At 44.8% G+C, this 21,321-nt stretch overlaps 1 protein-coding gene across 4 annotated transcripts; it reads right to left on the minus strand.

The window, feature by feature from the left end:
* Window positions 1-904: 904 nt before the first annotated feature.
* LOC143011097 (aryl hydrocarbon receptor-like) lies at window positions 905-20,972 on the minus strand. Of its 4 annotated transcripts, XR_012964891.1 has the most exons (12): window positions 20,651-20,972; window positions 18,485-18,663; window positions 10,861-10,973; window positions 10,686-10,775; window positions 10,477-10,597; window positions 10,089-10,228; window positions 9,787-9,968; window positions 9,565-9,674; window positions 9,272-9,413; window positions 7,508-9,174; window positions 5,075-5,184; window positions 905-1,172 (listed from the first exon to the last, which is right to left on the minus strand). XR_012964891.1 is itself a non-coding variant. In XM_076163791.1 (11 exons), the coding sequence occupies exons 1-10, from the start codon at window positions 20,707-20,709 to the stop codon at window positions 7,554-7,556; spliced, it is 2,757 nt and encodes a 918-aa protein (XP_076019906.1). In that variant the 5' UTR covers window positions 20,710-20,972; the 3' UTR covers window positions 2,643-5,184; window positions 7,508-7,553. The 4 variants fall into 4 exon arrangements, 3 of the variants coding, with proteins under 3 accessions (XP_076019906.1, XP_076019907.1, XP_076019905.1); XM_076163791.1 differs by lacking the exon at window positions 905-1,172 and having other exon boundaries at window positions 2,643-5,184; XM_076163792.1 differs by lacking the exons at window positions 905-1,172; window positions 5,075-5,184 and adding an exon at window positions 5,416-7,024.
* Between the last annotated feature and the right edge of the window lie 349 nt (window positions 20,973-21,321).

Consider the following 21,321-nt stretch of genomic DNA (forward strand, 5'->3'; position numbering starts at 1 on the left):
AGCAATAAAAGGGTTTCAGCCCTCCTGTGTGGAGTTTGCATGTTCTCCATCAGTTTGCATGAGTTTCATCCGGGTACTCTTTCTGGTTTCCAACACCGATGGTATCTCCTTGTTCACCAGGCTGTACACATGGAGACACTGAAGCTGCCCACTTCCTATAGAAGTTGAGTTTAAATGCTGGAGTGAACCTGTTTGCTTTCTAAATGGTGATGATTTACTAGAGTAGAATCAGCGTCACAATGATTAAAATGTGCTTGCAAATCATTTATGCCATAACCAACGATGGACTTAACATGGATGATCTGCAAAGAGTCACAGGTCAATGTGAAACAGCTGAAAATGGCATTCAGAGTGGAAGGATGGGAGACAAAAGGGACAAAGAGACAGACATCTCACCTACACACACACACACACGTGCACGCACGCACGCACGCACACACACACACACACACACACACACACACACACACGCACACACACACACACACACACAGAGCCAGTGGCCTTTATGAAAATATCATAAATTCAATCAGGATCTGCAAATTTCATGAGCTGGCCGTCCTCCCCCTGAATTTCTTAACGCCGTGTCAAAACAATCTCAGCTGTGACATCTGACACTCGGAGCGCTGAATCAGAAAAGCTGGAATTCCACACAGAAATCCTCTCTGGCCTGTTATTAAACAGAGCCCATCTATTCTTATCTCACACGCTCACAACCAGCACCCACCCTCATCCTACTGTAAGCTCTTCTCTTCACACCTTAGATCTCATTAGACTTTACATTCGAGGGGGAAAGACTGTGATACTGGAACATTGTTGCTGATGCTTGAAGGGGACAAAACAGAGGAAAAGGTGCAAAAGTCCAATCTGAAGCTGCAGACCCTGATTCATCCTGAACGCTACAAAAACAGAGGGTTTGTCAGGAGTGGGTTAAGCATTTTCCTTGTATCTATGCATATCGTTTAGTTTTAAGTTGGTGAATAAAATTGTACATCAGACTCCACAGGGTTAAACATTCTATTGTCAGACGCTCACCTCCTCATCAGCAGAGCGCAGGTCCACATGCTCCACCCAGCCTGTAGCGTGAAGACGGAGCAGAGGATGCTGGGTAACGTGAGAGGATGTGCCTGGAGTGGTCGGGAGTCCTCTGTGGCCAAATCCTCATCTCTCCCCTCATCCAGAAGAACCCATTAATATTTCAAATTAATGCAAATAACCTTAAATGATGAATAATTGCCCCATATCAAAATTCAATTACTGTTAAACACTGACGAATTGCTGATTGAAAATTATGAATAATTTCACTGACGCAGTGTCTCTCCCAAAGAAAGGACCTTCCTTAATAAGGAGTGTGAACAAAAGGGGGCCTTCAAAACGGAGAGAAAGAATCATCACCATCATCATCGTCGGCGTCCTTGATGTTTCATTCTGTCATAATGTTACGCTGACATCAATTTGCCTGTCAGCTGTAAATGAAATACAATCATCAACTGTAAACGATGTCTGATAATCGCAGGAAAGCAGGAACAGGAAGAGGAAATATTCACCTTTTGACAGTTTAGAGTTATTTCTATGTAGATTTACATGAAAAGTACATTTTAAAAAGGATCCACATCCAAATCCAGGACGTTTGACTTGTCAGCCATTACATTTCTTTAGACTTCACTTGGGACTTGAGTGGCAAAGACCTGAGACTTTCTTCTGACACGCAACTCAATGACTTGCTCCCACATCTGCATATCAAGTGAATACAACCAAAGCCAAACTCTTCCTCGAAACCATAGTCATCTAGCACAGCTCCATCAGTCGTGGGCGTTCATCCCATGAACACCGTCACATGTAAACCTCCTGATGTATTCGGCGATTGATGGAATCCCTTTCATTCCATCCGTGTACAGAGCTCAGTCTGCAATCACAGCACACACTAATATTAGTCTAGTAGTGTGCATGTAGAGGTGAGGCATGCTGCATGAAGATTGGGTATTGGCTCTAATCCCCATGTGACCTTGAAAGTAAAAATACACATAAATGATTGACGTGACTCATTGATCTTATCTAAGAAGAAAGGAGAATGTATCAACTCTCTCCCCAGAGTCTCCAGAGGATTCGTTGCATCATGTTTGATCTGCATCTTTTTTACATCTAAGCATCACACACACACACGTTCCCTTTTGTGAAGTGGTGATGTGGCCATTTCGAGTCCTTTACTGACCTAGAAAACCAACCTGCGCTTTTGTTTCCCACCAGACTGAACCATTGCACAAAAATGGCTCTCCCAGTTGGCCGACTGCAGTTTCACAAAGCTGACTCATTCAGAACTCCGTGTCCTCAGCGCTGGCTTGAACCAGAATACATGCTCATTGTAACCTTGCCTCTCTCTCACCAGCCCATAGCCGTCACCCTGTGAATGTGTATATTAGGTATACAGAGTTTGTTTCCTATACATGAGTGGATTTACAGAACTAGCCCCCAAATGCTCTCTGCTGATTGGATGTCTCTGATGAAGGCCTCATTGTTCATCGCATCCAACGTTTACTTGTTTAGATGAAGTTAACTTATACTGTGTGTATAAGTTAACTTCATCTCATCTCCCCCCCTCCCCCCCCCCCCCCCCCCCCCCCCCCCCCCACACACACACACACACCTTACTACTACGTATGTAAATTTGAGACCCACATGTAATCTCACAGCGCCCTCTTCGGGTAAAGATGGTGCATAACAGATTCTAACATCTGTGCCTCGAAATGTTTTGGCTTCAGTTGGTTGCATTTGCTGGATAACTCAAAGAGCTACTGACACATTTGAATGAAATCTTGTGGAGAGGCGAATCTTGTGCCAGTGACTAAGTGGTTGGATTTTGAGGTATATCCGAATTTTAGTCTTTATGTTATTTATATTTACATTATTGTTAGGGCATAGCCAGTATGATGCCACTAGATGGTAGCAGAGACTAAATTACAGATTTTACATACTGAAGTGTTTTGAAGGTTTGTTTGAGGATGATGAAGAAATTAAACAATAAAAAAGTGCTGTTCCATTAAGTTATAATGAAACTAAATTCTTGTCCACTGATCATTAGAATGACGTTCCTTTATCTCATAGCTTAAAATCACATCTCTTTGAGCCCCCATGTGTAGTTACTCTTTATTGCCACATGAGGGAGCCAAAGCGACAAAGCTGTCACTGTACTGAGTTGAACAGTGACAGGAGTCTAAAGTTGTATTGCAGGATTTGTCTCCAGTACTTTATACAGTAATGTTTACTGTTTTTGTAAATTGCTTAAAGAATAAACTTCTTCCTGTGAATCAAATGCTCAGCGACCTAAATGTATTTGTCAAATCAAACACTCTTTAGGGCAACACCTTAAATAAGTTCAGGTAGTTAGACAATATTTGTAAATCTCATCCACTCTTTCTGCACACTCTCATGCAACTACAACACAGCTGTCATCATTTACACACAACGACTCACTCAACTACACACTTTATCTATAGAAGTAAAGTCCATTACTATTTTTACCTTGTTCTCCCATTCCATTCCTACCTCCGGGTGACAGGAGAAAGCTCATATAAAATCTCCTTTCTCATCGGTCGACCCTGATGTTACTGAAACCTTTTGTTAACATCATCAAACAATACATGCACTCTCTGCCTTGGCTTTCCAAAGCCAACGTTCTCCATTGTTGTTGGGAGAAACTTCCTCTTTCATTCCTCTCCCTCATTCTCTCTCTCTCTCTCTCCCTCTCTCTCTGGCTCATCAGAAGCCCTCTTCCTCTCTTTCTTTCTCCTCCCAACAGAGCATCAGATTCCTCGCGTGAGAACGTTGCATTGGGTCCGGTTGATTGTGATATTGGGTTTCTCTATTTCCCCTCGTCTTTAATCCCTCATTCAGACAGACCAGTGGGCCTTTTCTTCAGGGACAGCTAGGATTTCATAGTTGGATCCAGTCGGTCTCCAAAACAGCAAAAAAACGCAGCGCTTTTTCATATTTTCCACTGCCGAAATAACAGTTTGTGTTGCGTTAGGTGGCTGCTCCCTCAGAGCGCTGTGCTGGGTTTTTGGGCAAGAAATCCACTGAATACAACGCAGATGGTTATCTGAGGACGTCAGCCCAGAGCAGATTAACATTTCTGTTTCCACGAGGAAGTGCCCAACTATGGCTGACACCCACAAGAGCACAACAGGAAGAAGGGAACCCACACCAGCAATTTGCAAAGTAATCAATAGTTGTATACATTTCTGCATTTCCTGCAGCAACCGGGCTGCAGCGACAGAGAGCTGCGTCGCACCGATCAGCCATCACACTGAACCAAAGCATCATGATGAACATTTGCACATTAAATATCAGTTACTTCACTGTTCAGACTTTTTGTTGTGATGTTGATCTTCACGACAAAACTCATTCATGTGTATTCTATGATGGAGCAATAACAAAGAGTAATGGAGCCCAGATCCACAACCACCGCACAAAGAATCTACATAATTATAATAATAATAGACGTTTGATTTCAAAGTAATGGAAGGAAACTCAGTTATGGGATTATGGGACTTGCATTTACACTTGACTTTACTTACATTAAAGCATTCTTGTTATCTGACTGCTGCCAGCACTGTGACTCATCTCAGTGGGTGGGCTGTTATGCTATTAAAGCCCATCCTTCCTCCTTATTCCATGGAAATCCCTTTATAAAACAAACATTTTTGCATGAGCCGTCACTTCATAGTCAAGGACCACATAAATGTAGTCTGGCAGATTGGGTTACATCTTCTGGTGTGGTGTAGTTACGCTTTAGGTTATCATGTGATCTAAGTATCCAGATAACAAGAGAACACACGGTGTAAATATGGCCACAGACCGACCGCCAGTGGAGCGAGACAGAGAAATCTGCTGTGTAAGGGAGGAGAGGGAGCTGGTGGTTACATAATGTCTTGTGGGAACACACAGCGTGTCTCAGAGGAGGAATGATGGAAGAGCAAAGGAGGAAAACATTAAAGGCCATCATGCCAACAACACAAGCTGGCACTGGTGTCTGTGGTTCAGGGAGGCAAAGATCATTATGGGCTTAACCTGATACCTGCTGGCATGGAGGCTCCAGGCTGAGTCATGACTGCAGACTGCTGACCCAGATTAGAGATGACATCACCGCACCAACTCCATAAATCAGGCCGTATGCTGCAGACGGAGCTTATAGGAAGACACGCAGAGATAAAAGGAGGGGTTACATTTCCTTTATGAAATATGAAAATAAATCAGACTTAACCCCTGCGGTGACACACAAAGGTTTACAAAGCAGTTATAGTGCAGCACATAGATAATGACCTATCATCACTGACAAATAAGATGAAAAATATTGGGCTCTATTAATCATTTTGTCTACAGAGCGTATTTCAGACTAAACATCACGATTGGACAAAGAAAACAAAACAATGTCAATCTTTTGATACACCAGTGAAATAAATCATCATTTATAATGATGATGCATTTATTATATACACCGCTCTGTGTCACACACAGAGCTGCTGGGTCTCCCATAGCAACACGGACTTTGGGAAAACTGATTTCAAGATTTTGTGGAATGTTGATCTGTCATTGATTCATCACCGATCACTGCAGCATTCAGACCTCAAACACAAATCTGATGCTGGCCTGTTAGTTAGCGAGCGTCACCGCTACAGAGACAAGTCGATGCGTTTGATCCTCATTTAACAAACAGATTTAAGTTCTCTGCAGAGTCAAATGATCAAAGTTTCATCATGCGTCCTCAGTTTGCAGGGGAATCCCCCCGTTACTGCACGCTGGACCCCCAGGCCACACGGTCACACACACACACGTTAATCTGCTCCCCCATGTGCTCCGAGAACAAGGCAAAGAACCCTCTATTCTGAGCGGCCCCTTAGGAGCAGTTGGTATGTAAATGCCTTGCTCAAGGGCACCTCCAAACATTCTCTGTCGCCACGCTGTGAACAGCACGTTAAGAATGACTTTTATAAAACATCTAAACTCAACTATAAGCGTTCTACATATGTGTGGGGACTTCAGTGAACATGTGAGCGGTAACAGTCACATCAAACACATCAACACATTGCACAGTATCTTAATACTGCCTTGATACGAATCCTCGCTGTTTCAACAATGCAAGATAATTGGCCTCTCATTGTTTAACTGTAGCTGCAAAGTGGTAAGATGTGGAACTTGTCTCAAGCATTCCTTCTTTAGTTTCACAGCTTAACACACCGAAGCGACGACAAAACCAAAACAATCAGATAAACCTGATTCAGGAATCGGACAAGAGCACGTGAACAAGCCAAGCGTTTATGTGGCTTTGATGTGTAAATATAAAAGGAACAGGTAAGTAACGTAAAGTCTGTGTGCTGCTTCCCACCGAGCGAGCGAGCGCACAGATCTGTTTCAGCAGCCCCGTGTCTTGAAATGAAAGAGAGCCAATACAGCTGCTTTATCAAGAACTAAGTGCATGTCACACTCAGACAGCGTGTGTTTAGGGGGTGAGATCATTTTAAAAGAAGACACCAGTATACAGGAGAAATTGAGCAGATCCACGCTGCTATGAAGAATCTGTTCCCTCATTTGAAAATATATTTAAATTATGCAAAACTTTAAAAGCTTGTAACACACATTGGGTTTGTGTTTATAACAAATGACAACAGGAGTGTGTTTGATAAATATCTGAAGAGTAAAGACTCAGAAAACATCCGGGAGCAGCTTCCATCTACAACATCTGCAAAATGAATGACATGAAAGGGTTAATTTGTGTTAGTAAGCAGCAACAGAGCATATCAATGATATAGAGAGAGAATATCCTGGGAAGAAAAGTCCTCAGATCTGCAGGAATAATCGCAGCGGCGCGTTCAGCGGTCGCTGATGAGATGACATCATGCTAGTGTATTTGTTGGTCCAATCAGAGGCTCTGTGTGTGGTGGATAGGCAGCTAAGGGCCAATGTTCTGGGGAAGGTTGACGGGAGGGTAAAATGGGTCAACAACACTGTTCAGGCGCACTTTGGAAATCTGTGAAAGGAAAGTCCAAACATGAATACCCGATCTTTAAACTGGAAAGTAAAACCATTGGCTCAGTTCAGATTATGAGAGATTCAGGCCACTCTTCATCCCCGCGAACACTCAGGGGAGCGACCTGGCTCGAGTCCTTGGCCAGCACCCATGTCCGGCACTCAACACCAGGTAATACGACCCACAGCCACAAATGAAGGTGTGGATGTAGGAGAAGCTACAATGAGTCTCAGGACAGACAGTGGCACTGCCATGACAATGAGGAAGACTCAGAAAGTGATAGGGACAAAGAGAATCCCCCGGGAGGTTTGAAATGGAGGTCTGCACTCCCGCGGGAGTCCTGTGGGAAACTGCAGCACATGCGAGAGCTGCATTTAAAAAAAACCTTGATTAAGTTCTGAATCGCTGTCTTTCAAAATGACAGAAAACAAAACGGCCACACACTCCTCCCCCACACTCCTCCCCACACACTCCTCCCCTCACCTGAACTTCACCGTTCCACAGGAGTGAAGACAGCAATGGCCTACTTTCAGAGGCTAGAATTGCCTGCACTGGGTTGAGCTAGAATGATGTTGCCCATATCTGTGTGAGCAGTCTGAGGGTTGGCACTGCAGGGCTGCTCCATGCCCTGGTTGAGCCAAGCGGCTCCTTGTGCCGCGGCCATGCCTTGATTGGAAAGGGCGGTTTGTAGAGGAAGGAGGGGGAAGAGAGCGGTTGCGTTTGCTCCGGCTATATTTGTGGATCCTCTAGAGAAAGTGGAGGCCTGCAGAGGGCTGCTGGGAACGGGATCCGGCTTAGATATGCATGTGGCTCTTTTTTCATACATGCAGCTGCTGGACAAAGGCTGTGTTTGTGGCCAGGGCTGGAATGGCTGAGTTGTTGAGTTCACACAGGCGGGTGTATGTGAGGAATGGCTATAGTGGTGGAAACTTTGTGGCTGCTGCTGCTGCATTTGCCACAATGCCTGTTTACACTGCAGAGGTGGGTTCTGAAGCTGTGACCCCGCGTAAGGCTGCTTGTTCATGGGAGCGGATCCAGAGTGGTTGAGCATAAATGTATGCTGCATAGTCTCCTCCAAGACAGAGTGAGAGCTGCTCTGGAGATTTCTGTTGTTTTCAAGTGACGGTAAGCAAAACTGATCCGGCAGTTCCGACTGCGATTGCCCAACGTGGCCAGGCTGTGTTGAAATCATCCGATTCCTGTAGGCGTAAGTGCTGCCGCTCGGAGGCCACGGTGGAGAGGCCAGTTCCTGCTGAGTGGCGCCACGTGTGTGCACTTCCTTGTGAGTGTCGGTTTCAAATGCAGAGGCACCTTTCAGTCCCGTCAAAATGTCAACTTCACCAAACACATTTCCCCTCAGAGTCTGAGCTCCAAATCCACCTAGACTAGATGTCACGTCCGCTATGATCTGCCACTGAACATCATTGCTCACACTGCTGGGGCTGTATGAGCCATGGTTGCTGGCCATCACAGATTCGGGGAGCTGGCCTGTAAGGGGGCCACAGAGGCTGCTGATCGGACTCTCAGACTGATCTGAACCCTTCAAATATCCACCCGTCTCCCTCTTCAGAGCCTCCTCCACATAAGAGAACACGTCATTGGCAAGTAAGTAGTTGACTTCCTCAGATGTGTCTTCCCTCTCCTTCGTCATCCTAAGGAGGGTGTTCTCCCACTCCCTCAGTTCTGCATCCTCAACCTGGAAGCCCTCTGCCCCTCCATCCCCAATGTCTCCCAAGATTTGCTCTAAGGACTCAATCATGGCGTGAGATGTGAGGTCTCCCATGCTGGACTCCTTCTGGGAGGCCTGGAGCTGGCCTGGCACACTGAGCAGAGCATGGCTGTCCAGGAAGGCTTGCTCTAGGGATTGCAGGGATTGTTCAAAAGGAGGGTCCTCAAACTGGGTGTAGCATGAGAGCGGGGGGCTTGGTTTCTGTGGCTGGCTGTACACAGAGTGATCCTGCTTGAGTAGGGATCCCAGGAGAGACGCGGGGTTCAGCGCCTGTTCTGTTGCGTCCGATGCAGTGGAGGCCGGAGGACCAAACTTGGAGGAGGCATCCTGGGGAAGCTCATACAGGACACCCTCACCTGTGGCCAGATTGAAGGGGAGCTGCTTTCTTCTCTGGCCCAAATGCTCCTCTCCTTCTTCATTTCTTCAGACAAAGTATGGACGGAGAAGAAAATGTTACCATCAAATGCCACTGCAAAATGTAACAGAAGACTGGAGATTGATGGGGATTGATTGCTTACGTGAGGGGCTTCTGTCGAGCGATAATGAATTCTGGTCTTCCTGCCTTAAAGACCACCCTGGAGTTTGCCTGAACCCACAGCCAATGCCCTGCTTTGGCCAAAAGTCTGAAGAATGTGAAGCCACTCTCCCCAGTTTTGATCACTGAGAACAGAAGAGGCAGAGAGAAGACTGAGGTCAGACAAAACCTTCCACAAAAGGCAAAAGATGTCTCAGAAATCATTGTGTCATCGATTTGTGTGTAACTACTGTGTGCAGAAAAGAAAGGTAAACATGGTATTCTTTGAAAGCTCACTCTTCAGGTGGTTGTCAGCACAGTACATCATGTCAGCAGCGTGGACAAACTGATATCCAGAGCCTTGGGAGATGAGTTCAGTCTCTGAGTAGCCCAAGACCAGCTTCCCTCTGAATAGAACACAAGTACACAAACACATACTCAAAATACATAAGGGTATATGTGTGTGTGTGGGTGGGGGGTAGCATCACATCACTGGTATGAAAGGGTATCAATTTATACCTGGTATCTATGCCCACCGGGGCAAAATCCATTGTGTGTTTAGACTGAAAGATGACAGTCTTGGTACGGATCTCCATGACGGCTGGAGGCTGCAGAGGCGTGGCGATGGCGAACAGAGCCAGCTGAGCGGCTGCGCTTCCCTGGCCGTGCAGGTACTTCAGGTGCCCACGGAAGTTGAGAGCCTAAAATGGAGGAGACAGGTTCACATGAATGTAAGCGAGTCGAGACACACTTCCACATATTAAAGGATTTGCGTAACGTCGATTGCAGCGGTGGTTTATACGTCGTTATTTGTGTTTTACCAGGAATCCGGAGGAGTTGTCCAGGAGACAGCGAAGGCGGCAGCAGAAACTTCTTTCCAAGAAAGAGGAGTTCTCAGGAGGGATGTCCTGGGGCTGGAGGCTCAGAGTGTTCCTCAAGGCTTTACTGCTACACTGCAAAGCTGGAGAGAAATAAGAGTCAGGTCATAAACAGGATGATATTGGGGATTGGTGACTTCACCTTCATTCTTTCCTGATGTGAGCTCTCATGATTTATGGTAATAAATCAGAATGAGACATCCCACAGAGGTTTAAGTGATCGGTACAAAGAGATCATCAGCTTGTGAGATCATCCCTGCTGTCCACACATCCTTAAAACTCACTCCAAAAGTATCAAAGAAGTAAGAAGTGATTTTGTTGGCGTCCGTACCTCCTCCTCTGGTTGCTGAGTCAGTCTCCCCGGGGTTGAGGGCAAAGTGGAGCTGACACTTGAACATCTCTCTGTCATCCATGTGAATGAGCTCATACACACTTTGGTGGACCACGTCGGACTGATGAGGGAAGAAGGCAGATGAGATCACATTTTACCAAGAGGACCAAACGTTTGACTGTGTGGCTTCCTCAGGGTTCCAGTGTTACCTGATGGAAGCCCAGGAGGCCCTGGATTGTTGGAGATGCATAGAAGATCGATCCATCCGCTGTCACAACCAACACAAATCCATTCAGAGCCTGTAGAAACGGTGTCAACACAGAATGTAAGATAATACAGATAAACTCACAAACCCAGATGAATCCCCATGTGCTGTTATTGTACCTGGAGAAGGAACTCTCCCTCTGAGAAACCCACTCCATCAAGGCACACAGGCTGTCCGTTTCTGTCATCGGCAGAGGAGGAAGGAGCCGACCGCGCATTCTTCTGGAATGCCGCTGCAAAAAAACAGGACATCAAACACCAAACTTTACCACTCTTACACCCGACATCCACAGTTGAAGTTTCCCTGTGTGATTCTACAAGCACAAAATAGTTTTAAATGCACTGAAGCCGACCAAAGCAAAAACAGTCAAGGGAACAAAGGAGCACTGATGACAGAATGCTGGCAAAATATAGAACTCAAAAAACTAAACTTAAACACCGAGGATAAAGACGTTCTGTCCTTAACCCAGTTCACTTCCTGTGACACAACAAAAGCCCCGAGACAAACAAAACCAGATCAAAACCAGCCGCCTGAAAAGTGCGGCACGCGTCTAATGAGTGTGAGCTGTGCGAGCTGTGTGAGCTGTGCGACAGTGCGAGGACACATGTACGGCTCTACAGATGAAGATGTGCAGATTTGTCAGACACAGCGTCGCTGGCAGCTCCGGTGGCTCAGTGAACAAACAGTGACAAACGCAGCAGCAACTACAGGAAAGCTGTTTTATATTATGAAGTTACTGGAAACAATGGAAACACTGACTGTGCTCCTTTTGAAAGTGATGGAATTTTGGTCATAAAACCAGGAGCAGGGGGGATAATCAATCAAAATGCCTGCAGGAGATAAGGTGATTTTGTTTTGGATACAAAGTTTTTGGAAGCGCAAGAGTATTTTAAAAAGGTATGTGGATAAACATAAATCTTACCGGTAGTTTAAGTGCCTCAGTGTGCAAAGTACATTTACCAGCAGACACACACTGCACCTGGACCTGCTATCACGTCTGACTGTAAACTCTACACCTGTTCTTTGTTAGTTTGTTTATGTTGTCTGTTGTAGTTTTCAATGATTTCAGATTTCAGCCTCTAATTATCCAGAATAAATGAGTTTCAGATGACAGAAGTGGAAAATATTCAGAAGTCTGGGAGAAACCTGTACGGTAGGAAGAGACGAGTCAACTCCAGCTTTATTTTGGCAGGTCAAAAGGAAATGTCATTTTGCTTCAAGAACCTAATTCTAAGCTTAAACTAAATCTCTTCTAATCTAATCTGTGATCATTGGCATTCAGTCAGCTAAGCAATCCCTCCTTTTCTTTTCTTACAGTAATCAGTCTATGGCACGCTAACAAACCTCCCTACCCTCTTCTTCCTCCTCCTCCTCCTCCTCGTCCTCCCACCACTCCCCCTCCCCCTTTTAAAACAAACTGAATGAATCTCCCTCTTGTCTCCTCCAACAAACCCAGGAATTTGCCTTGACATCTCGGTCAAGAGCACAACCCAGGAAGGCTAAAAGAATCTTTGTTCTCACAGTGTGACCTCTTAACCGACTCAGGTTACAGCTGATATTGGTGTAATACATCAAAATGTCAGCTACAAACCTGACAGAATGCAAAACATACACAAGAGACGGCGAAGACTAATCACAGTGGACAGTTGTACAGAGAGTTCAGCTTTAATAACCAGCTGATCCACAGCGACCGCAAAAACCTGCTATCTGGCCTCTTCTGTGTCCGTCTCCCTTCCCTTCCATCCTTTCCTGCCTCCCTTCCCTTCCCTTTCCTCTCTACTCTTCTCTACCCTCTCTCTGCCCCACGCTGGAAACTTCCAAGGAAGAGGGTTCACACGCAGAGTCAGAACACCTCGCCAAAGACGCAGGGTCTGCAGAGCGGAGGGGGGGGGGAAGAACGGACGTAATCAGACTCCTCACAAACAGCTGAGAGAGAGAGAGAGAGAGAGAGAGAGAGAGAGAGAGAGAGAGAGAGAGAGAGGGGGGGGGGGGGGGGGAGCAGAGGGGGCCCTGTTGGGAACAGATCATAAGGGACAAAAAAAGGAAACACACACTGACCAGAGCAGATGATGTGATTGCACAGTATGGAAATATCACATTGGCTCTGATATACTGGAGACAAGAAGAGAGGTTTGGAGGAAGTGACCCAGCAAACACTCTCTCCAAATCTAAATAAGAAAAGGCTCCATTTATGTTGCAATTCTCTTGTAAAACTGTTTGACAAATCCTATAGTACCTGCAGTTGAACCTGAACAGATGTGGAGGCTGTGTGCTGTGTGTGATTAAACTGTTACCCTGCAGATAACATCAGCTCTTAGTTTATAGAGGACAGCAGTCTGCGTCTGTCAGTGTGTCAGTTCTGCTTATCTGGCAGTCGTACTCCTCACATCAGCAATCTCTCCTTCCTGTGTTCAGAGGTGGCTGACAGGCTGCGTGTCGGTTTGGGGTTAGGTTGCTGTTGGGTAATGGTTGATGAGGTATGGCGTTGGGGATTAAGATTGTGACCTGGATGTGGTGTGTTGTTGTTGAAATGTGTAATGGTTCTGCTAATGAAGTAAAGTTAAGTAAGTAAACTGAGCAAGGAGTCAAGTATATGCAGCGAGATGACGGAACCCTTATCAGTTTCTGTTGTAATCATAGAAGAATACAGGCAAAAGGTATTTTAGCTGTTTCCCTGCAGTGTTGTGTCTAGGTGAGTGCTCTCAAGGGAAACACTGACCTGGCTTCAACCCTGCTCACCTCATTATCAACAAACACAGGAAGCAGACACGAACAGCCTGCAAGCCAGTCAGGCTCAGACCGAAACAAGACCATAACGTCCGCCCTGTGGTGTCAGACTTCCTGAGCAATTCAGCGTCTGGGCTCGTTGCTACGTTGAGATGGTTTCCCTATGGTAACCTCCATTCTTAGCTATGGCAGCAGCAGCAGCCGCCGCCGCCGCATCACCAGGGAGCCGTTTAGAGCGACCGAGAGAACGGTGGTCTCTGCACAGATTGATCCACAAAGTGAAGTTTATACGTTTATAGTTAAGTTTAATTGCAACTTTAACGCCCTATAGAGATTCCTTACGTTCACACTGCCGCCGTTGCAGTATGGACACACACTCTCCCAGGCCTCAGGTGTGTTTACGCACGACAATAGAAGCCCTGGCGGTGTGCTATGTTTGCATGTGACTGGAGCTTCTGCAGCGCTGACGTCAACGTCAATCTAAAAATACAAACATTACTCACTCACGCTGGCTGGAAAAAACAAACGAAGACGCACAAAATATACACAATCCACAGCCGCTTTAAAAAGGTTTGCTTTCTGGCATCTTTATGGGGGAATTTCTTCAAATGTATTTAAACACTGTAATGTGCAATTCAGATGCCAATTTTTTTTTTAAAGACACGATACTGGAAATTAATACTTTTAACTCATCTTTGCTGACGATTGTTCTTTTTTAGATAAGCCTGCAGCGACTTGATACGGACCTATTTAACACATTTCTGCAGTTCTTTCTGAGCTCTGTTACACTGCGGCAGGTCTGACTGTGTGTTTTTATGTAAACCCACAGCATTATATGGGTTTGGTGTAGACATTACCAAACTCAGGGGCAGGCGAGCAAGACCAAGGGGAAGAATGGAGCTCAACTAAAGGGCTGAGCGATAGGGACACAATATTTTTCAATCGTCAATATTCAATATGTTATTAACGGACGACCCACACAGTTTCAAGCGTTGTGCGGCTTGAATGCTGTTTGAGGCGGTGGAGTAGAAAAGTTGTGCTTCCAGATTTGGTGGCTACTTTCCTTGTGCCTAATTTGTTTTTACTGCTTAGAGAATTCTCTGGAAAGAGCCAAACCCTTCAAAACCTGCATGAAAGTGAAAAAAAAATGGGAAAAACTCTTATTTTCACTTCCAAACAGCAGATGTGGAGGATCACACAGAGAGCAGCTACCACAAATCATCAAGCAAAGAGCAGAATTAGAGGCATTTAATACCGGCTACCCAACTAGAGGCTACGCTAGGCTACCTGCCCTTATCGGTTATCACACGTGCTTAAGATGAATATAATGTGCCCGAAGTTTCAGAGTCACTGAGTTCAATATTGTACAAATGGAAATAAAGCTTTTTTCTGTCACGTATATTTGGCTTTTGAGTTAAAAACCTTCACCTCTGGTTACGAAACACCTCGGAGCAAAGTGTGATACAAAGACGCCAGTGTTTCAAACGAGTCAAACAAGTGATCTGTTTCATCTTACGGATTAGAGGCAGAACATCCTGACACAGCATAGAAAAAAAAAACAGCTCTCTTCTGTTTTTCTTTCCTCTTGATCTGCGTTCACGATAAAACATCCAAACAGACGTGACGAGACAGAGTAGAGTGTGTGTGTGTGTGTGTGTCTCCACAAAGAAAAGAAATAGCTGTGGATGTGTGTGATGCAGCGGAGAAATACACCCGTCACAGAGCGGACAGGCGTGTTCACGGCTGCTCCTGAAGCCCATTCGGCTCATCAAATGGCCTCGCGGCACAAACTGTGGGTTTATTTAAGGTGGTAACGGGGAAGCAGTGATGTGTGGCCTGTGTTGATAGCAACATAAAACAGAAGTGAAGAAATTGCGATGTAATCTAGTTTCATTTCACTTCATTCAATCACTACGGACATTAATACTTGTACAAACAATGTCTTTGTTTCTTCACTTTCATATTACCTACCAGGAAAGTGAAAGTGAGGTGTAAAGGCTCTTAAAGCAAAGGTGGTGCATCACAGCCAGATAGTGGGAAACATTTCTTACCTCTAACCTCTTGACCTGCATGACCAAATCTGGGTCAAGAGACGATTTATATCTCGGGCCTCTACGGGGTAAAACAGCTGCATGATGAATGAGAAGCAACATTTAGATAAGAGCCAGAATAATCGGTATTGTTTGAACGGCTCCTTTCATATTGTGGACGAATCTAAATGTGAGGACTTGCAGACAACTTATTTACGGCGTGGTTTGGTATTTATTCGAGTCTGGATTCCATTAAATTCTATGAACTGTCCCGCTTCATTGTTCTCTACACTGCCTGTGGGGCTGACGGCACTTTTTGTTTTGTAAACACACAAAGCTGCTGTGCACTAAAACAAAAGGTAACAGCAGGACTGGATGACGGCTTTGTGTGACGTGGACGTGATCGGACATCAAAGTTCAGAGAGGATAACGTGTTCACAGCCTGATGGGAGATGGCTCGAAGTGATACGGCGAGACGGCCTTTATCAGATTTCAACCCGTTTTATTTTCCCCTCACTCGAGCAGAGGCGCTTTGAGGGCGTAGAATTCGGGAACTGCTTTTCCTGGATCCAAAATAGGAACTACGTGATTTGTTCAACCATCTTCTTTCACATTTAAAAATATCCTTTGCACATCTGATGCTGACTTCAGATAAGCACGGCAAAAGCTCTTTTAAATTGATTTCCTCATTCACGTTAGTAGAAAGAAGAGCTTGCACCTCCTCGTCAGTTTATAGTTTAGGGACGTTTCCCTTCCAGGTCCATGTTCCCACTGTTGCTGTCCACTGTTTCCAAATACAAGCTAAAGAGGACTATTAAACGTTTTGTTTTGTATCTACCCTGGAGTAGGAGCTTAAATAATTACTCAGGAACTTTTCTTGTGCTGGTAAAATGGGATTTGGTCCCTTGGTGCAAAATGAGGTAAAGTCAGCTTTCCATAAAATTGGATTTCATTTTGAGAGAGAGTGGGAGTGTGTTGAGCAGCCGGGAAAGCACATCACTTATTTCTCTCTGCTTCTTTTGTTTTGTTTAGTTGAAATGTAGCTCGTGTCAAATTACGTGACACGTTGACGTGAGCTAGATATGCATTCTCTGGCTCTGAACACCAAATCGCTCTTCCCTGAGAATGTCATGAGGCAAGGCAGTGAAACGTCCTCATCAAAAACAAAGAAGTCATTGAAAACCAAAAGGTGGATGCAATAACACTAAACAAACTAAGTGTGTGTGTGTGTGTGTGTGTGTGTGTGTGTGTGTGTGTGTGTGTGTGTGTGTGTGTGTGTGTGTGTGTGAGTTATTCAACAATTGAAAACTGAAAATTAGACAGAGTAGCGATTGATGTTGGCACTGATAACATTCCTGTGATGATATCTTTGGAAGAGGACACTGATAACTGTTCAGTCAAGCAATCCAGCCAAACACATGTCAGACCTGCGGCAGAAGCTTCTCCACTGGTTGATATGTGTGTGTATGCTGCAACTTCCCAGCATAATAGCTCCCCCAAGGTTGACCCATCTACCCCCAGTCGAGAGATCAGTAATGAACATGCTCTCACAAACATTTTTGAGCTTTGAGGCGGCGTTCATATCATGTATCCACTCGCATTCATTTAGCAGCAGCACGCTCCGGGTGCTGTGTGTTCTGGAGACAGGGAAGGAGTCGCTGGGTCGAATGTGGAGGACCTATTATACGAGCGAGCTGCAGAAAATACCAGTATACGTCTGAACTATTGCTTTAACATGTTCATCTCCACACTTCACAGGTTCAATGCCCCCAAATTTCAGTCGGTGAGAACAAAACGTCCAGAAAAATAAATAATTTCTTCCCCATCACTGGCGTCAGCTGTTTAAATATACCCATTTACATTCACTCCTATCTGTGTGCCCGTGACAAAAGCCCTCATTTCGTGCCACCACGCTTCAGCATTTCTGGCCTGCTACCTCTGCATCCCCCATCTACTCCATCAACAGAGAGGATCAGTGGGCTGATAGTAGTGCCAGAGAGAGAGAGACCCACAGACAGAGAGAGACAGGCAGCCAGACATACAAAAAGACAGATGGTGGACATGACTGAAGAAGTGAGAAGAGACAAACGCCTTGCTGGACTTCAGTGGACAAACTCCTTTTCTTTGTTTTTTCCCCTGCTTAATTTTCAGCAACAGCTGTTATAAGCAACATGATCCGGTTCGTCTTTTGGCTTGACTGAGTTGTGACTGACTTGAGGGATGTGAAGAGGAAAGGATGTTTAAGGGGTTTCCCATGGATTGAAACATTAAATTCAGTTAATCATAGAGAGCTGAGAGCCACTTTTGTGGATGTGGAGGGAGAGGTCAGGGAAATGATCTCTATGGCAACACAAAGGTTTGAAATATAAAGATATTCCTACATGTACGGTGTGACACAAACATGTCTAAGAGACACTTGCATTTCAAACTTGTAGTCTTGAAGGACCAATTCTTATTTAAAGTACCAAAAGGAAGTAACGCTTCTAATTCAAAAGTCTCAAAAAAAGTGACTTCCTCCAACAAAAAGTAAATTCATTTTCAGTATGTGGCCACTTCCACCTTTCAATTGATGCGAGGTATGGAGTGTATACTGTATATCCTGTGCCAGACTGCAGCTACCCATCTCATGTTGACCTGTTTACACTCAGTCAGACTCTCCTGTTTTCCTTCCAGGTGGGTTGCTATTCATTATTCACAGAGTCAAGTTCCTGCACTGACACTCCAAACATGCAGCGTGCAGCCACACATGTAAGTGGAGCAGCATGTTTGCACAGCTCACCTAACACAATAACACCCACACACCCTTATATATATACCCTTTTCGGGTTTTCCCCCCACTTGCGATGACACCCGTGTAGCCACATTTATATTAACATAGTAGGACTTGAAACAACCCACATTCACAAATGTAGGTTAAGTTTCTGAGACGGAAATAAATGCTGTACCAGACAAAAAGAAGGCAGATGACTGAGGCTGAGGCACTAACCGTGGAAGTAACTCTTAACCTTGAGATATCCCACACTCAGCCGGAGCACAGACAGTTTGTCCAGACGACCTTTGACCTCTTCGGAGAAAGGCAACATGCTGGTCAACCGGTCCAGCTCCCCATTGAGACGATCCCGATGACGCTTGGATGGATTTGTCTTCACGGGAGGAGGCTTCACACTACAACAATTGGATGAGATGTTCAGGATTACTGCTTGCTAAAACATGTTTGTTTGGCATGACCATCGACAACATAGGTTGGAATTTACACCAAAAATATGTGGGAGTATTTAGTACATGGTAGCTTTCTCATATCATATAACACACTTTATATCAGTAGATCAATACGCTTAGACAGAAGAAGAGATTTCATATCACAGTGACACAGTGAGTCTTCCTGCTGATGACAACAAACCATCCATTGTACATTCCAGTGTAGAATTTCTCAGAGACAATATTGGAGGCAGCCCAAACAAAACTAACCTCATACTTTTACTCTCACAAGGTTGGAAAACACACAGGAAAATCAGTCATGTTCACTCCACTGCATTTGGCTCCTTTAACACCTTGGATTAAAATCAAACCTACATATCTGGATACTTTATTTGGATCTTGACATCCAAAATCAGGATATGTACTCAGTGTAAATCTTGGATTAAGACGTCTATGACATCACTTTGCAATCACAATGCTTTCTGTGAGCCTTTACAACATGGATTAGTAATGCAATGTACATATTCCGTACATGTACAGTAGATCTATATATATATATATATACACACACACACATGCTTGTATATGTGTACAGATACTTGGAGCCAAATTTCTTCAAAGAATAAATGACATCATAACTTTAAGGGCAGCATCTCTGTTGATCTTCCACTTGATCCTTATTACTTCAACAAATTACCACAACTTAATTCCTCTTGAACAGGCCTGGACATGCGTAGCAGCACTGTGTGCAATCCCCTCCTTGACTACACACAAGAGATGGATGAAAGAGGGGAAAGAACAAAGCAAGCAAAGCAACAAATAAGTCAAGATGAAGAAAGCACGAGGAAATGGAACAAAACACTCATAATGTTGTTTTTTTTCTTAAATCTAAAATAACAATCCTGTCTGCTGCGTCTAAATCATATGATGGGATTCAGCAGAAACAACAGGGTCAATAGTTCAACCTATAGACAGAAGGTTTGAGGAGAACTGATTTGAAAAAAGGGCAAGCATCTCAGTCGGTTGATGCTGACAGAATTTCACACAACCTGGATGGCAACACGTGAAATGTTGTGGACATTATCTTCTTCTGGATCTGCATCTATTACAGTTGGATACTGTATATCAAAATCTTTCAGCGTCTAAGTAACAAGTCACATGTCTCTTCAGGACACACTGTGAGCTCTGACGATGACATCAGCGTGTTTACAGACTCTTGTTGTCGGTTTTATTGGGAAATGACTGGATGATGTTCTCCTTAAGGTGACAATCAGGACCTTCCCCACCCAGAGGCAATGGGTGGATCACACAATCTGTGACGCTCTGAAGACCAGCACAGCTAAGGGCTTGCAGCTTGGAACACGGATGAGTAAAAACACCTCATCCCTCCTCACCATCAATACAGGAGCCCCCCCACAGAATGTGTCCTGACCTCCTGCTGCACTCCATGTACACACATGTGACTGCGGGGCCACGTGGACTCCACCACCATCATCACATTTGGTGATGACACAGTTGTGGTGGGCCTGATCTCTGTCTGGGGGAGCAACCTCAGTGTGAAGGTCAACTAGACTAAAAGGAGCTGATAGTGGACTTTGGAGCTGATAGTGGATTTGATGTGTGATCTATATACCAGATCCAGCTTGACTTAAATGTTTTGTGGCAATAATCAATAATTTTGTGGCATCTTGACCTACTGAGCGTTTGGATGAATGCAAAATGGAGTACAGTTTAAAGAGATACACAAGAAAGACAATGTGATGGTGACAGAGTAACAATAATTAGTGTTGATGATGATGATGATGATGATGGGTGATTGACAATGACCAGGCACCACGCCCACCGTGCACACTTATGCCCTGGCTATTCTGCAGCCCACAATTACGTGTCTTGTGGTAAAATAATGATGAAATTAATAACAAGACTAGAGGCGCTATAAAATAGAAGCACTTACTTTTTCTGGACAGGTTTCTTCCTCTTCTTCACCGCATATCCTACTCCATTCCCCGACATGGTGACGCCAAGCTTTCGGATAACTTTGTCCCTTTTCAGTGGAAAGGGTGAAAACAAAATGGTCAAACTATACTACAAGTTTGGTTTGTGCGCTCCAGGAACGCCCCGTCGCTCCTCCTCCTGCCATGGACCAAGAAAAGGTTCAAATATTCCACTGTTACTCTGGTAAGTTCGACGCAGACTCCATGAAATCCACAGAACTCACGCCAGCCCTCATTGCGCAGCGACCATGTTTAGACGCAAACTTTCCAGCACGAGCTGTGCCGAGTCCTCCTCCGCCTCCGCTTCGCCTTCTGCTCCAACCAATCCCGTCCTGTTTAGCACGAGGACAGCTCTGTGACAGGCTTTGTGATTGGTTCAAGCATTAATCTTTGTTTATCTTCCTGCATCTCGTTCCTATAGTTGTATAGTTCACTTTCCCTTTGTAGACAGAAACATAGACTTAAAAGGCTCAGAATATTCACCTGCCGGGTTAAAATGCATGAAAATAGGACGGGAGCGCAGCATTCTACTGTGTTTTCCATGGTTTATGACTGCCATGTTTCCTGCGTCCTGGAAAAAAGTAATCTTGCATGACCTATAGCGCCATCCTGTGGCAAAGATGGTTACATG

This window comes from Genypterus blacodes, unplaced genomic scaffold (assembly GCF_046128005.1).
Source record: "Genypterus blacodes isolate CSIRO-AG114 ecotype Tasmania unplaced genomic scaffold, CSIRO-AGI_Gbla_v1 ptg000133l_1, whole genome shotgun sequence".
Classification (NCBI taxonomy): Eukaryota; Metazoa; Chordata; class Actinopteri; order Ophidiiformes; family Ophidiidae; genus Genypterus; species Genypterus blacodes.

Coding starts and splice junctions, on each gene's coding strand:
- LOC143011097 (XM_076163791.1), bottom strand. CDS start 20,709: ATGTCGGGGAATGGAGTAGGATATGCGGTGAAGAAGAGGAAGAAACCT. Junction 9,675..9,786: donor CCGGTGGGCATAGATACCAG/GTATAAATTGAT, acceptor TGTTCTATTCAG/AGGGAAGCTGGTCTTGGGCT. Junction 9,175..9,271: donor GCTCGACAGAAGCCCCTCAC/GTAAGCAATCAA, acceptor CTTTGTCTGAAG/AAATGAAGAAGGAGAGGAGC.